The sequence below is a fragment of the Myiozetetes cayanensis genome, unplaced genomic scaffold (genome assembly GCF_022539395.1).
Source record: "Myiozetetes cayanensis isolate MyiCay16 unplaced genomic scaffold, myiCay2020 scf1, whole genome shotgun sequence".
Classification (NCBI taxonomy): Eukaryota; Metazoa; Chordata; class Aves; order Passeriformes; family Tyrannidae; genus Myiozetetes; species Myiozetetes cayanensis.
This window is the reverse complement of record NW_026086604.1, coordinates 135394848-135412804: the sequence shown is the minus strand read 5'-3', so window position 1 is coordinate 135412804 and position 17957 is coordinate 135394848. Positions and strand designations below refer to the sequence as shown.

Genomic DNA, 17957 nt, shown 5'->3' with positions numbered 1-17957 from the left:
GTGTTTTTGTAGACAGCAGACAGGAGAAAAAGGCATTTTGTCCTTTTTACCCCAAGTAATCCCACTGGAAAATTAAACATGTGCTATGAATCGATATCAACTCGTGCCAGGTTACCTCCCTAAAGAGGACTGCTGCAAACACCGCTGCTACATTTCTTGGACAGAGCTTTGATGGCCTGTGTGCACGATGGATATTTCATGCCGTACGCTACTGTGGAACAGTGTGCTACTGTCTGCCCCTCGGAGAGCGCTGGTGAGCTGTGCCACAAATAACTGGGAACAGCAACTACTCGAAGCCTACGGAGGATCTCTAATACCTGCAAATTAAAAGTGTTACTGAAATATTTCTGTGTGCATGCGTGTCTTGGAAAACTCTGTTGGTTCTGTCTTTAAAGGTTTAATCCTGAGAAACAGAGAAGCTGCTCTTGTACTGCTGTGGATCCCCACTGAACACAGAATTGAAAAAAGTATTAAGCAATATATTAGCAAGAAATATTTAGAGAAACCACGAACCTTTTTTTAATGGACCACCCTATCCAGTTTCTGTTCTTTTAAGGAAGTTTTTCCTATTCATGACTCATTTCACTCTTTGGCTAACATCAAGGGAAATGGAATAACGATTAAGCAAAGGAATTTATGTTTTTTTCTGGGTTTGTCCTTTTTTCAAAACCTTTATGAATTTTCTGCATAACCTTGTGCAAATATATATGGATGTACTGTGACAAGGTAAAAAGTACGCTGCTAATACTTGTTTCTTAGTAATTTTTTTTAAATGTTCCTTTTGGTTCTACAAGTCAGTGTTATGGTGGATACTCCAGACTCCCTGTTCAGTTAAAATGACATGCTCCAGGCAGCCAATTACACAGAACTGTTAAGTGAAATTAATGAGATCACCCCAAGATTACACTTTGTGTTTTATTTTCATTTTATAGGTCTGTACGAGCTGCTGGCTGCATTGCCAGCCCAGCTGCAGCCACATGTGGACAGCCAGGAAGACCTGACCTTCCTCTGGGATATGTTTGGTGAAAAAAGCCTTCATTCACTGGTGAAGGTAAACCACATTTAAGTCAGATTCTCTTTGAGAAGAGCATATGGAAAAATGTTTTGAGCGCCATCTAGTAAACCAGTGACCAAACTGTTGCTCAGTGAAAACAAAACAGCCTTGTTTTAACTCTGTTTCTGTCGGGGTGGAAGTTGTTAAATAAAATTCTACCAAAAATACATAGATGATTTCATTTAAGAGTGATGTTTTGGCAGTGTAATGCTAATGCAGCAAACATATGTTGTTTGCCCTTGTTTAGAAAAAAAAGAGTACGAAATAGTAGCAGGAAATCTGAGACTTCTTTATGGTCAACATTCAAGACCTGGAGTTTAGCTTAAATAAATAAATGTTCACAGCAAAAATTAGAAGGAATATATTTTCTGAGGTCAAGTATGGCAAGAGTTCAGTAGCCACATTAATTTAAAATAATTTCCTTTAACAAAGTCAACTGAAATTCTAGTAAGCTGTTTCTTTTATTGGCTTGCCTCCATTTAATATTGTTTTGCACATAAATATGCTGGCCTGAATTACAACCTAAAATAAGTTTGGACGAATACTTAAGTAAGGTATTGTGCCATGAAAATGATCAGCAACAAGAAATCAAGGCGTGCCATGGGAGGACACAGAGCTACGCTGATAATGTTGAAATTGCTTATAGCAGAAAAATGGGTCCACTCAGCTGGTTAGAAACATTCCATTCCTACAAAGTGGTAAGTGTGTCTTCAGTCACCAGTGCAGAGCTGATTCAAGATGGAAGAAAACTGAGGTCTCAAATGAGTCGGTAGATGGTAGTAACCTGTGCCATTAACATATCCAGACAATATATAATTGAGCAGAATTTGTTACCCTTGTCAGTTACTGATCTAGAGGGAGCTGAAAATTGGGATTATTTCTAAGTAGGTTTGAAAGAATCACCTTTTTCCATTTCTTTCAGCTGTTTTATTCTGGAAAATGATATAATGTTGACACTTGGCCAAGTATGTGTTGATACTTTTCAAAATAGCTGAGAATTTGCATATAAAAGTAAACACAAGTACTCTCTGGCAGTTGATATGCAAAACCAGCAAACAGTGGAACAGTGCTTGACCATACTTGCTTGCCTAAAGAATTTCATCGAAGCTTCTGAAGTGCCTTGATTCCCAGACTCCTTACTGCTTTGCTGCAGCTCTCTGTGCAGGTGGCTCAGGAGATCGCTGTAAGAGGAACACCAGTCCTCTTTCTAATATAGGCTGACAGTGTGTGCATCTAAGCAAAATGTTAGGTCAGTTGCTGAATTAGTTCTGGGTTGGGAATTAAAGAAGGCTGCCTAGAAAATGAGTGTGGATCTGTGAAACATCAACACTTCAATATTTCCTCTAATTTTCTATTGAGGCAAAACTTAAACCTTTTCAAACTCCTTCACTTACTCCCTTTTGCCCTTTATTCCAAAAGAAGACGATGATAGAACAGCAGTAAGTGGTTTACTCACTTGGAGTAAGTTCTCAGTTTGGAGCAGTTGCCTTTCCTACCGGTTCTCCTGGTTGCATACCCTAGTTACCATGTTGTTTGTTTTTGAAGGGTGGATTGGACTTTCTGACTTTAACAGAAAAGAAAAATGGGAAAGGTGATCAATGAATGGTCACTTTATTGCAATTACAACAAGAAGACACTGAAATATTCCAACCATCTCTATTATTTATCTTGTACACTGGACATCCAAGTACTAAACATATATGTAACTCTGTGGATGGTTCTTTTAATGTCCTATTAAGCCTCACACTATCTTAAAATAGATTTAGTTCTTGAAATCTTGAAACTGTGTCTTTAGTGTTCACTATTTCCCCCCTTTTTAATACAGCATATTAATTTAATTTAAAAGACAAAGTTTTTTAATTACAAGAATTGAGACTTTTAAGAGCATCTGGTCTGACCCAAGTGCGTGTCAGACTGTCAAACCTTACATTCTGATTTTTGTGGAGTTCAGGTGTGTAAAGTAGGATATGAAGAGCTTTCAAAAGGTTCTGTAGTTCATATAACTACCTCAAGATGGGCTTAACTGTATGTGAAACTCACGGTATTTGTTTGACCTTTCATGCATTTTCAGAAGATTTATTCAGTATCCTATCAAGTTTCAGAGAAGGCAGTCCGTAGCCTTTTTGGAAGAGAGCTGTAAGAGCAGAAGAACGAACCCCATCTGCCTTAGTTTTTCCCTGTTACAAGACTTCAGAAGTGCCAAATCTTTCTTTCTGGGTTCTGGTGTCTTATTTGAAAGACTGTTTTTCCTAGCAGTAACTTCTTAAAGTCAACTGTACTTGCGAAGACAAATATTTTTAATTCCTCAGGCAGAGAATGATGACAGATATTTTGTAATAAAAGAAAAAAAAAGGGAAAAACGTGCACTAGCTTTGAGCCAAGGATGTTGTGATCCTGGTATGGGTCATTTATGAAGAAAATGAGTGTGTGTACACTACTAATTAGACAGTAATATTCCTGTATTTTAACATTGCTTATTAAAAATTTCTAAACTGACCTTCTTAACTTAGTGTTTAATAATTTCAGTTATAAAATGGATAAAATACTCCAAATTGATTGAAAGGCTAAAGTATAAAATGAACTTTCTACTTTTTCTACAGATATTCCAAGTTTTATGAGTATTTAATTATTATAGTGTTTTCTGTATGGTTGTATTCTATAGCACACGGTTTGCTATTCTGGCTCTCTAATTATTGAAAAGATAAAGGGAAGGAAAAAAAGCCCCAAACATTGCCTTAGAGTTCTCTTCATTCAGTATTGTTGGACAGAATTCTCTTTGAGAACTTGGATCAGCCTGAGCTGTTCTAAGAAGTCAGAAATGGAAAAGTTGTATTAGATCATCCAGTCCATTCCCCTGCAAATACTGGATTGTTCCCTATAGTACATTCCTATTGTAGTAAGTAAAACCAGCAAACACTGATGCAACTGTTCTTGCTGTCCCTTTTCTCAACAAAGGAATCTGTTTATTAGATTTTAGCTTGCAAAGTACAGAGAAGAGGGAAATCACAACTGTTGTTGACAGTTTGGAAGAGAAAACTGTTTCTGGATAGTGTTTGAAATTTGTCTCTGCTTCCCTCAAATTGTTACTTCCTTGTCTTACTACATGACTCTCTCAAGTCCTACCAAAAATCTTCAGCCATCTCATTACTTTTTAGGTAGCAGAGATCTCATTAATTCTGCAGAGATTTATGGCATAGAAACATGAAGAGAAGATCCTTCAGGGCAGTTCTGAGCACTAACATAGCTGGTACCTGAAATAGTACACATGTGCTCAGCTTGGATATTTTTTAGAAAGGAAAAATAAAGATCTGTTCTAACTACTCTTTTAGATTATTTTTAGAGGACCTGCAAGAATTTCCATGTGTGTTTGCTTGCTATTAGTGCACCAGACACGTTTTACTGTTTGTCTGTTTAGTTCCAGGATGAAGCTTCTGCTTGCGCTGCCGCCTTAAACATTTCTGGTCGTGGATGTAATGCTCAGGAATTGAGTAAGCTTTTCTGTTGGGCAGCTACTGAAGTATTTCATAACCAACTGCTGTGTACTGATTGTTTTTGGCCAACTCAGTACTGTACTTTTCATTATGAAAAAGAAGCCACAGCAAGTGGTGTTGCTCTTTCTCTTGATAGGGAAGAGCTTGTACATTCAAAAAGCTGTATGTGGCACTGAAAAAGAAAACTATCCTTACTGAAAAGTAAGGAATATTTGGTCAATCCAGTCTGATTTTATTATGACTGCATCGTATTTTGGTAGCTGGCCCTTCAAAACCTTTATTTGTGCTAATTTTCTGTTATTTTCACCTGGATATGACTTGGCTTGAAGTTCTAAGAAAGTAGTTTCTATGTGCCAGTGTTTGGCCATGTCAATTGCTAAAAACTTATCAAAAAATAAACCAGTTGAGTTTATCCTGGTGAAATTTCTTTGGCATGCAAATTGAATCGTGATTACATAGCCCAAATTTGACAGTCATTCTAGTATAGAAGCGGTGGAAATTTTCAGTGTGAATACTCACATTTTTCAATATGAAAGTGTAGATGCTTTCAGTATACTGTGGTTCCCTTGTTGGCAATGAGAAAAAGAAAGATCATATTTATAAAAACTGAGTTGATTAGGGCAAAGCAAAAGGGATTGGTTTGACATATTCTTGGTGATAAAATCAACTACCTGCAGATGATGTACTAAATCTGGAGTAGTACAAGCCTAGTTCAAAGGCAAGTTTGTATATAACTTACAGTTTTTACCCAGGGCTTTACACACAAACTCCATGAAAAAAACTGTTCCTCTGTAGGATGAAGAGTTTTGCATCTACAATAGGAATCAGAGAATCTCAGTAAGGTTTCATGGCTTGTTTTATGTTAGAGAATAGACTAACTGATAACTGTCCAAACTTTCACCTGGGAAGAGCTCTGCAGGTTATTTTGGTGTTCCTGAGAGCTCGTGTGGTGCAGCTTCCCCTACCCTGTGAGGTGTTCTGTACCCAACATCCAGGTGTGTGCTGCCCAGATCACATGCATTCACCTGTTGTGCAGCCAAACAGTGAATGCTCCTGCCTGGGCACAAGCTCAAGCATCCACACATTTGGATCTTCTTCCTATAGGAATGTAGAGCAAATGGGCTTCAGATTATATGAGTTGAGTATGACAACTGATTTTTCTGAACTTACTGTTCTGTACTTTTGATGGGGATGAGCCACAGATGGAAGGAGTGACGTGTTTGAGTGTGTCAAACCTGGGAGGGTGATGGTGGCTGAGGAGGATGTGTTAGGTAGTGTAAGACCTGAGCATGACAAGTGGTGAACAGTGAAGGCTGGTGATCATACTGAGGTGGAGTTGACTTTCAGCATGGAAGCCCAGTGATGTTAACGTTGACTGCTTCTGCACTTCGAGTTTAAAACTGATACTGGAATACTTTTTTCTGGACATACAAAAGTTATTTACTTTCTCATTACTTTGTTTTTAATGTATACTTCCTTTAGAAATAATACTTATACAATCTTCATAATTTATTGTTTGAATTGCCTGATTTATGCAGATCTCAATAATTCTTTTTCTGTTAATTGTTTTATTATGTAGAAGAGGAAGAGGGCAGTGTGTGTTTGTGAGGGGATTTTGGTGGCTAAGATATTTGCACCTGTTAAGAGAATGGTGAGAGTGGTTTCTGATTTTGGGGCAGACAAAACCAGCAACCTCAGAAGCAGCTTGGAGGAGCTGCATTACCCAAGAGCAACAAGCCTGGAAAATGCACTAGAAGACAAAGTGGGACTGGGATTTCGTACCTAACCTCAGGTCTAACAGAGTGACAGGGTTTTGGTTTTGGGGGAAAGCACTGGATAATTGGAGAGATGTATAGACCACCTTGGAGTGGGTGGAATTAATGAAACTGATAGCTCATTCACTAAAATGTTGCTTTGATACTTGAAATCCTTGAGGTTCTTTACTGCTGAGTTCTGAACTGTATTTATTTTAAAAAGCTGTGCCTCCCCAGTAGAGGGAAAAGGCTGCATTTCTGTAAATTCATGTGGAGGTCTGAAGTGCTGTTTGCTTTGGAGATGGGCAGAAATGGAGGAAAAGGCGCTGTGACCACCTGGCCATCTGGAGGAGGAGGTGTGAGTGTGGTGGTTGGCAGGCAGTAACAGTTCATGGCCAATGAAAAATAATTGTTCTTCATGCTCTAGAGGAGAATCAGGCGAGGTTGCTTCTTACGTTATAGTTTACATCTCTCAGTTGGGGAGAGCATGCAAAGCCTCCTCACGGCAGAAGGAAAGTGATCACTCTTGTAAAGCAGACTGTCCAAACAGTGCCCAGATGTGGTCCTGGGGCTGGTTTGGAAACTTTTGCTATTTTTGGCAAGGGGAGAAGGAATTTGGTATCGTTGAAATCATTAGTAATGATGAACTAGATAATAGGTGGCAGTTATTTGTCATTCTTTAAATCCAGATCATCAGACATCAAGGAAAACTTAGTTTTTGTCAGGATGTCCTTGTTCAGTGAATGTCGCTTGTTGAAACAGGTTTGATCCAGTCTTGCCTTAATTCCTGTTGGTAAAACACAATAGTCAGCCCTACAGAACTACTTGGCAGTAGGTAGTGGACAGTCTGTGGGCAGTATTAGGATACTGAATCTGCAAAGAAATACTGAAGCTGCGTGGAAGAAATTTAACACTCTTCTTTTTCTCTTTGTCTGGAGAGGAAGCTTGAACTCCAGTTCATTTTGGAAGCTTTCTGCTTGGGTTGTATGTACACAGTATGTATGGAGAAGTGCTAGAATTTCAGTACTCCTCTCATCCAAACTATTTGTAGGTAATGGTCTAATTCATATACCGAAATATAATCTTGCCACATACTTTCTGCTTACCTAAAGCTGAGAATTATTGGAAAAATAATGTTCTGTAAGAAAACCTCTTGATGACTGACACTAGTTTGCATTTGTATTTGGAGTAATTACCACTGAAGCAATGAGTCGTTTTGCTTCCATCAAAATTATTACATTCAAAAAAAGTGTAATGCAAGGTGTTATTCCTTATGAAATGCCACATAAATTTAAAGTGTTACTTTTGAAGCCAAAGTGATTTTTTTGAGACTTGCTCAATTGCCAGCAACTGAACTCTGCAAGTAAAGAGATCACTCCTAGCTGGAGGCAGTCAGCTGCCTTTAAACTTAATTTCCATGGGAACAGTGATCAGATTAATCAAAATAAGGTAATTGAAGTTTTATAGAAAATAGTACAGGATCTTTACTTTATTCAGGCTGATATTGTTTCCATGAAAACATTAGGAAAAAAGGTAACTAGCAGCCAGACACTGAGCAAGTGATTGCTTCTCTTGTTGAGACTGGGGGGGTTTCTGGTTGCTGTGTGTGTGTTGAACCCTTTCACTTGTTTCTGCTTTTATTGTATAAAAATGCAGTACATCAGGTAATAACTGGGAAAAAATAAGCAAAATAAAAATGGATTCTTGTTTGAAATCATAGCTAAATCCACCAACCTTCCACATACTGTAACATGTAACAAGTTTACTGCTACTTTATGCATGTTACTCTGAGTAAAAACAAAGTTGTTTTTCCATATGTGTTCACTCATGCATACCTGTGCTTATTTTTGCCTTTAATAAAGTGAAAAAAGGCACTTTCAATTTGTTTAGGTATAGCTTTGGATTGTGTAACCTTATTTGTAAGAAAATGCAAGTTAGGGCCAAATAGATGGAATAGTGCAGTTGTGAAATATGGTTCCTATGTGATGGTTCAACTAAAAATATTTGTTATAATTGTAGCTAGTAGGTAGTTTACTAGGAAACAGACAGCTGGTGGACATAAATAATCCTTTTGTCCTTCTATTTGAAGACTCTTGAATGGGTTCTCCTGTGGTAAATACTTTTTTGTGGGTTTTTTGCATATGGTTTTATTTTGTACTTTTTGGTAGACGTTTTACTGAATTTTTAGTGTTAACTTCTCTGTCAGGAGTTTAGACTTTTGGTGTCTCTTGCATCTCGCAGCTTCTACATCAGAGCTGCTAATGTGTTTAGTAATAGGCACTTGCAATGTTTCATCTAGATTTTTATGGGGAAGTCCTGTTCCTGTCATCAACTCCTCCTTCAGACCACTCTGTTCAAAATAATAATAAAAACCCAATTCAAATATCAGTTCCCAAAGTATCAATTAAATTTCCTTGTTGACAGTTTAGTCTCATAAAAGCTGTAGAAGTTGGGTTGATATCAGAAGTCTCTCCAGGTGGGTGTACCAACAAACTTTTGAAATTAAAAATAAAGCAGATAAGCTTATTAAATCAGAGGTGTGAAGTGTTGGTCTATGAGTATAACTTGGAACTTGTGAATAAATCAGTGCTTTGGAATGTGAAAAAACTTTGGTTTAGGGTAAAGTCCAGACAGAGGCTTTTTTTTGGATCAGTCGTAATTGATTTAAAGTTTCTGCTGGGAAACCTCCAAATAGTAGCAGAAATCCAGCCAAAATGTACTGGGCATAGGAGAAGTAAATCAATCCTTCTAAGACAAATAGTTTGTAATTTCATTGTTACCAAGGGGGCAGTGTACCAGCCTGGTGACCAGACTGGTACAGCGGTTCAAAGAGAAGTTTTAGAACCCAAATCTATGCTCATAGCCAGATTTTTCTTGTCTTACAAAGCTTGTACAGTATTTATTTAACCAAAGTGATACATTTTTTGTCTATGATTCTGAGACTAATCAGAGATCTCAGAGGCTTCTCAGTAATAGTCTGATAAATCCAAGACATCCAAGGATAATGTAATTTTAAACTGTTTTTCTACAGTGTTCTTTTCCCTTGAACCAGAAGTTCTGTGGCAGAACATGTGAAGGAGTGTTTAAAACAATTTTTTTTGTTACTGTCTTGGACTATTTTCCTTTTAAGAACAGAAAGTTATAACTACCCAAACCAGCCTCCGCAGTGCAAAAACATTGTAAGAGTTATGAAGGATGGGATGTGATAGTTATAAAATCTTCCTGAAGCATGGAAACTGATACAATAAGATTTAATAAAAATCTTATTTTTAAGATTTGGCAAAAATACCTGCGTGGGTTTCCTACCAGCAGGTTTTGTTACTGTTTATGTTAACTTTCCTTCTTTTTTTGGAAATCTTGGTTGTATCCACTGTCCACCTAATCCTTGTGAAGTTCATTTGTATGTGACCATATATGTGTTACATTACACACACACTCACTGTCTTTCCTCCTCTACATGAAATACAGACATACAGACAAGTTTTACTCATCTTCTCTTTTTCTATTCCCCATTCCTTTTCTTTCTTCTATGTCTCCCTAACCACTTTTTAAAAACCCTCAAGCCTTTTTTTCTATTCTATTATAACCCCTTTTTTCCTTTTTAAAGCTTTGAAAGAAGAGACCACCATAGTATGCTATTCCATGCACTGTTCCTTTAGACTTCCACACGGCACTGTATGTATTGCGGTGTTGTCTTAGCCACAGGTTGCTTTGTTTCTCTCATAACCATTTCTGTGTATCTGTGGAACCCAGTGCTCACTGTGCAGGTGTGGTGATGTCAGTGAAGTCACTTCAAGTGTAAGTTACATTGAGAGCTGCAGTGTGTAAGGGTTTAACATGCCAGTGCTCTCCACCTGGTGCACAGTCACTGCAGAATAACCAATAAGGTGCTGAGGAAATAAGATTTCAAAACAAGCAAAGAGTAAGGCTTACTTGTCTGTGCAAATCAAGGATGGTAATTTATTACGGGCAGCTGCTGTAACCTGACTGTGCCTTCAGTGCAACAGCAAAACCTAAACCATAGAATCATAGAATCAACCAGGTTGGAAAGGACCTCTGAGATCACTGAGTCCAACCCTTGATCCGCTACCACCACAGTTACTAGACTATGGCACTAAGTACCACATCCTGTCTCATCTTAAAAACCTCCAGGGATGGAGAATCCACCACTTCCCTGGGCAACCCATTCCAGTGCCTGATTACCCTCTCTGTAAATAATTTCTTCCTAACATCTAACCTAAACCTCCCCTGGCAGAGCTTAGGACCATACCCTCTTGTCTTACTGATAGTTGCTTGGAAGAAGAGACCAACCCCCACCTGGCTACAACCTCCTCTCAGGTAGTTGTAGAGAGTGATGAGGTCTCCTCTGAGCCTTCTCTTCTCCAGGCTAAACAACCCCAGCTCCCTATATACAGATTCACTTTGTTGTAGCATCTTCAGTATGGTGACATAGGCTGTTTTCATGCTACAGAGAAAAGGGTTTCATGCTTTCTTGCTCCAGCTGAACCACTCTGAGGTATCTACAGTGTAAAAATTCTTTCCAATTCCTGTAGTGACATTGAATGGTCTAAAATTAGAGCTTGAATTTGTTTTCAAAAAACACTGATGCCTTAGTGGGCCTGTACTTTGCAGCAGTCTTCCCCCCCGCCCTAAGACCAGTTTTTCCCTCAGTGTGTCCTCCCATGTATGTCTGCAGGCTTCTATTTTTTAATCTTGTTTCTTAGGAAAATTAAGACTGTAAGTGTATAAAGAGGAAATACTTGTATACCCTGTTAATGTGGCCATATAAATTCCTAGGGAAAACATTGCTTTCACCTGCTTTGCATGGATTTGCAAAATTACACTATTCATTACTTGCAAACTAGATAATATTCCATCAGCGCTGGAATTGAGGACTCCTCTGTCTTGGCTGCAAAGGTCAAGTCTGGTGAGAGATGGATGTGGCCAGCGCTGAGCACCTGCACCACCAGCGAGCTGGCCAGAAAGGCTGCCACAGGGAGACCAGTGCTTTAGCCCATGAAAGCACCAAAAAAAAAAAAAAGCAGAGAGGCAGATCCTCTCTGCTGGTTTCTCCTCTCCACCTGATCAAGGCATTGCTGAAAACACACTCCTTTTTACTCTCTAGGTTTCTGAGCAGATCCATGTTTACAGATTCCTCAAATACCAGCATAGGTGTTAAGCCCAACTAAATAGCCATGCCTGGACCCCAGGCCCTTTACCTAGCTACTGGTTAAGACTGTAAGTCCTTCCAGGTATGATTCTCTTCTTATTTGCTGGCTACTCCAGCCTAAAGGCTGCTAGCAAAGTAAAAACATGATTAAATTCATTAGGGAAATACAAACACACTACTGTTTTCATTATCTTCTGGACTTGGATCTCACAGAGACACATACCCGTGAATATTGTTGATGAATAAAATAATAATCCATTTTGACTTCTGAATTCCATTCCTTATTTTAATTTCATTATCTGTAATTCACACGCTGTACTGGATGCATCAGTTACACCCCTCTTGATGCTTTTGCTGGTCAGCACTTCAGGACTGTTTGTTTCAGAGAATGTTAATGCCAAATAGGCACTTTGTGCTCTCTCCTTCAATTGTAGGTTGTTTTTCCTTTGATTCTGTCCTGCTGCCTTTCTCCTTCACTCTCTTTCATAGAGTTCTAACAGGATATCATTGCTCCCCAGAGGAGGAGATTTTGAACCTTGGAGCCACTGGCTCTTTTCTGCCCCAGTGGCTCATGTCAGTGTGACCCTCCATGAAGAACGTGATATTTACTGAGTGGTGAGCAAGGTGAGGTTTAAACAGCCTTATTTTATCCATTGGAAATAAAATCTGTATTGTCTCTCTATCTCTTTCTAACTTTTCTTGTTGACTTTTGGTAAAAATCGCAACCTGCACAATGTAATTCCAGTGATCTCAATTATTCACAATCATGACTGCCTCAATTATGATATTTAAGAGCTAAAAAACACCCCAATACTGCCAGCTATAAATGCTAGAGATTTTGTAAGGGATAGCTTGAGTACTGCTTTACATTTACTATGGATATCATCTTCATAAAGTATTTTCACTTTTAATGTGCTTTACAGATCGGGTTTCATGGAAAAGAGTAGTTTTTGCTGAGATTTAGTGATTAAATAATCCAGTAATGACACTGCAGATATACACACTTTTAATCAGGATCAAACCATAAATCAGGGTGCAATTTTGAATTTTGAAGTTTCAAACATTCTAGGAAAAAAGTAACCCATGATGTTTCATCATATTAATTGGCATCTGAAATACTAAGATGATCATATTGAAATTTAGTATGTCATTAAAGGCTAACTACAAATCATACCATAGCATGTGCCAAGCAAAAAATATTTGTAATTGTGTGCCTATGCTCCTTCATCTGGAAACATCCACTTTCTACCAGTTTCTAACTAATTCTAACTAATAATCTAACCAAGTTTTATTACTGTCTTCTCCCTAAGGGGAAGCAATGTTTTCCTTATGTGGTGTATTAGGTAACCAGTGAGGAAGACCTGGATATAGTCTCATCACATGTTCTGTCCTGCCTCTGCTCTCTCTCTGTTTTCTGAGCATGTGTATTGTTCTTTTAACTTATTAGAACTGGATTATTTTCTATTTATTTTTCTACTGCTAAATGAATTTTTAATGTACGAAAGACCTTTAATTCCCTTTGTGTTATGTGCATTTATTCTCTTCACATAACCGTTCTGTCATTGCTTCTCTGTGGGAAGATCATCCTGGTTTTCACTTATTTCAGCTTTTCCATTGAATTTCCGAACCTTTAATAATGAAGACAAGAGTGACCTCTCATACACCTTTAGTCATCCAAAGATAGGTGCAGTTAGAGTACTTCAGTGTGTTTCAGTTGAGCTGGAGGAACTCAAGTGAGTTATTTGTGATTTATTGTTCTGTCAAGGGTAAAATGATGTTTTTGCACAATGGAAAAGGAAGGTTGTTGCTTTTTGGTTTTGTTAATGTTAATTAATGGCATAAAAATGAAAAAAAACCCACAAAATCCCTGGTTAATGATACTTCTTCCTGATATTATTTAATTTTTTGCTGGTTTCATATTCAAATGCAGTATAAACCAGGCTAGGTCATGCTGGCTGATGTTATGATTGAATTCTACTTGAAAAAGGAGCTGGAGTTGAGGGGCAGTTCTGGGTTGGAAACTGTCAGGAAATCTCTTGATATCCCTGTGATTTTGTATTGCTGGTCTGTATTTTTATAGATCCTTATATCTTGAAGAATAAAATTACTCAACTTATCTCTGTATTCTTTTTTATAATGGTAGGAATGCCAATGCAACTCCCTTATCTTTGTTACTTATGTCTCCTCTGTCATTAGGCAATTTCTTCTGTCTTCTAGCAGCTTTCCAAAATTTAAAGATATGGCATGGCTGTAATTTTGTACACCTGTGAAAATACATTTGTGATACCCCTTCCAATATAAAAATAAATTAATATGTTTGCTTTGATTTGAAGCTTCCTATGAAATGGGTTTGCATGTTTAGATGATTTAGTGGAAAACCTGAAGTGCAGTGGTCTGAAAAGGTACAGGGAAATGGCAGTAAATCTCTCCTAAATTACTGCAATTTTCTTCCAATATTTTGTCATTTTTTTCATATTCCTCTTTATCCTACAACACACATTCCATTCAGTGTTGGTGTTTCTCTGTCCTCTGCAGGGAGGGTTAAGAAATAGTTTTATCCTTTAGCACTGTTGTAATTTTCTGGTAGAACTTACTTGGGACATTTTCCTCCTAACACATCTCTTTGTCCTTTTAAATAAAATTCAGATGCTGTCTTCATGTTCTTTTAAATTTAAAAGTCTTGCTATAAATCTCATTTGTTAGTATTGATTTATTAGAATCTCCTTGTTTTGATTTGCATGCAGTTTAAATTGTAGCCTGGCCCCTGGCTGCAGTGTGCAGGCCTCAGCAGCTTATCTTACATTCTGGGCCTTCTGAAACACTCACTGCGTGTCTTCCATTGCTGGGTTTTATTGAGCTTAATTTTCCCACCATATTTACGTATTTTCTCCACCTACTTTTACCATTATTCCCAGGAAAAAACCCCAAAGAGGCTTTGTGTCTGTCTCTCATTGTCCAAGATCCATTTGATACGTTGTGATCTGCTTGGAAAGCTGTGCCGTCAATCACCTCTTTTAGAAACAAGGGATGACTTGAATGCAAAGCATGTCCTTGTAGGCATTCCTTGGTTTCATGGCCATGGTTTCATTAAGGAACATTTAAGCAAATGTTTAATTTCACAATGGTAACTTGTCCTAATGCTCTTAAGCATGTACCTAATTTTAGTGATTGTTCCCTGTTCTGTTTTGCTTTGGGTTTTAACATGGACTGTAGGCAGGCAGAGGAAGAAGGTGGTGGTTTTAACTCTCTTGCCTGTTGGCAGAGGCTGGTGGAGATTTTGCCTGGTGCATTTAAGCATCTTCATGTGCTGGTGCTTTTAATTTGTCAACCTTTCTTGCCAAGGGTTCCTGTATGGGGGAGTCTACCACTGGTGGCTTTTGCATTTGAAATTCTTCAGCATTGTTTATTTGCGTTATTTAAGTCCCCAACAATTTTTAATGCAGAAGTGACTAAAAATCAGTTTCTAGATTTCATATGTGAGAAATAAGCAAGTGAGGTTAGTCCTTAGTATCTGTTTGTAGTGCAGGTGATCTCTTTTAAATTAATTACTTTGAACACATCAATAGGATAGTTACTTTATTAGTGGTTTGTGTTGGGATCCAGTGTTTGTGACACTTTGATGCCATTTTAGCAAAAGTTGTGTTTACAGCAGAATTCTGCTTTGATGATAGAGGCCATTAATAAAAGGGATTTTTTCATCACTTGGGTGCTTCAGAGTAGCTTCTTTTAAAGAGTGGCAGATTGGTCTTGAGGCATGTTATAGGGAACAAAAGAGTAAAAATAGTGAATAGTAATTAAATTGTAATTGTGTTTTGCATGTGTATGAATGCATAAAGGCTCATTTTTTTTCTTCCTATCATTGAATTTTCATCTTATGGACTTACAGCTTTCACTGTTAGTGTTTTTCTTAAAATGTAATTTAAATAGGAAAAAATAATGTTATGCATTAAAATTAGAGAGGTTTGGGGTGACTTGTCTGGGTTTGGTTTGTTGATTTTTGTTTGTTTGTTTGTTTAGTTGTGTTTTTAAGTCTGAATTTTATTACGTGCTAGACCTGGGCTGTAACACAGCATGTAACTCTAACATGTTGCTTAGGATGTGGAAAAACCAGAACAGTGAGCTGCATATTTCTCATATTGCATAAAATGTACTGACCCCACTAGATGGTGCTAATTGATAAATGTATGCTTGTGTATATTTATATATAAGTATTTAATTTTAACTCTCAGCATGGATGTCCCTGTCTGTGATTTAAGTTTGGGTCTTGAACAGGTTAATTCTGTAACACTGAGCTGTACAGATGTGATCTCTTCAGCATTATTAGGAACCCATGGAACCTGACCTGAATTGGATCTGAGTTGGGATTGTAAGGATGATGTTTATTGTGCTAAGCAGGAATAAACCAAACTCTTTGTGATTTAAAGTTATCAAGCAGTCCCTGCTTGAAAGGCAAGACTGAAAGAGCACAATTCTGTGCCAGAATTCTCAGCCTATAATGCAGCAAGCCCTAGGTGTTTGTCTGTTTCTTTTAATTAATGTTTAATTGGCATTTCTGTAAAAAAATTATGTGAAAAATGGAGCTTGTTGAAAAAAACAACTGTCTGACAATCAAACGGGCAGTTTGGCCATCATTCGTGTTAGAACTGTGTTAGGAAAGTTCTTTCCTTTGGATTTATGTTGTTAAGAGAACAGTGGAAATCACTTGCTTTTGGGAAAAACTTCTGGAAATTAGGTTCTTTATAATGATATAAAAATAAAAACATTGGTTCCGATTTTTGATGAGTGTTTAAAAACAGTATCAGAAGAAATGAAGGTGACAAAGCAAAATGTTTACAGGTAACACATACTTGTGGGGAAATTAAAATGTTTTGATGTTTATGTAAGTGCTTGTGTTTTCTAAAGAACAGATGAGGCATTTATTGAGACAAGGATTAAATCTAGGCACATATTTGTTTTGTTTCTACCATCTAAATGAAATCTTAAACTTACTTAATAGATTTCAAGGAAGTCTGTTAGCAGCAGATTGGAGAGTACCTGCTCTTACTGCACAATATTTCTATACTTTCTCAGCAGATTTCCAGAGACAGCTCTCATCTTTCAGTTCTGTCTCACTTTAAAGCTTCTTCAACTGTATTTACTTGACAAGGCAGGACAGTACAGTTGTTTATTTAAAACAGGTCCTGTTACCTTCTTATTTGAAAGTGCTCTTTTAATTTAATTTAATTAGTTTTTTTTTAACATGCTGTCTACATATTCTTAGCAAATTACCTCTTCAGTTCTCTAATTTGGACTTTAGGAATAATTTAACATGAATGGGTATTAGTATTGGCACAGAAAGGATTGTAAATTCATTTTTGAATTCACTTTCCATGCTAATCAACATATTAGCATAAAGCAGTTGCAATTTGTGGAATATTGTTTGAGGTATTTTTAGTTGCTGAATCATATAATCAAATTTAATCACCAGTCAGGAAGTGTTCAGGATTGCCATTTTCATAGATGACCCTCAGTAAGATGACTCTTGTTGCTGGTGTGTTTTGTGCTCAGAAGAATTTTAGATAATGGTAGTTTCCAAAGTCACTCAGCTGTTGACATGATCTTTGTTCTTTACATTCCAGCAGCTTCTGGACTCTTTCTTTTCTTTTCCAGTTCATGTTTAGTAGTGTAATTCTTTTATGTCTTTTAGATATTTTTTTCTTTGAAGTATTCAAATCTCATATTCAAGAGCAAAGAATAGTTATGTTTTTCTGTAGTACAGAAAGCCAGTTTTTCTAAGGAAAGAATCCTCCTCTCAAGTTCATAAAGATCTTTATATTTAAAGTACCAAACCCCAAAGGAAGAAATACTTTTGTTATATAAAGCAGTACTTTGCTTAATACTTGTACTGTTTAAAAAATGTTTGCCATAAAGCTAAAGAAACTTTTAAACTTTTATATTTCTTAAAATCTGACCAATATTTTAGATCAATTCTTTGGATTGTTTGCTGCAAATAGTAATTCATATTAGTTAAACATACATTTTGCAAGTATTTGTTGCATCACTTTGACAGTTGATACCTAAGAAGTAAATATCAACGGAGTAGTTAAGTGGGAAAAAAATGGAAGAAAGAAAGGAAAAAACCCCAAAAGTTTATTGTTGGAATGTGGGATAGAGATAAAAGAGACTGTAGATATTTTTCCTGATCTTTTTAAGTTCATCAGTGTCTTGAATTAAATGTTTTCCTCAAGTTTTGTATTTACAATCTATATAAACAACAACCATTTGATTGTTGCAGTAAGGATTATTTTCCTTTTGTTTCATTACAACTGTGCAATTTTACTGTGTATTCTTTTACAAAACTGCAGGGCTTCAGTGGGAGTTACAGTTCCTTTCTTGCTTGCATTAAGTATTCTTTAAGTAAAAGTATATTTTAGGAGTAACTTAGAAATAAAGATTTCCTGGTATAATTTGCATATAAAGAGATATTGCAATTCGTTACAAGTGTCTCA

General features: G+C 37.1%; 1 protein-coding gene across 2 annotated transcripts in view; it reads left to right on the top strand.

Moving 5' to 3' along the window:
• MPP7 (MAGUK p55 scaffold protein 7) overlaps window positions 1–17957 on the top strand; it is a 149567-nt gene that overhangs the window by 54149 nt on the left and 77461 nt on the right. For both annotated transcript variants that reach the window (XM_050311413.1, XM_050311405.1), the window contains exon 4: window positions 933–1051. In XM_050311413.1, coding sequence (XP_050167370.1) covers window positions 933–1051 — 119 coding nt within the window. The remainder of the gene's footprint in view (window positions 1–932; window positions 1052–17957) is intronic.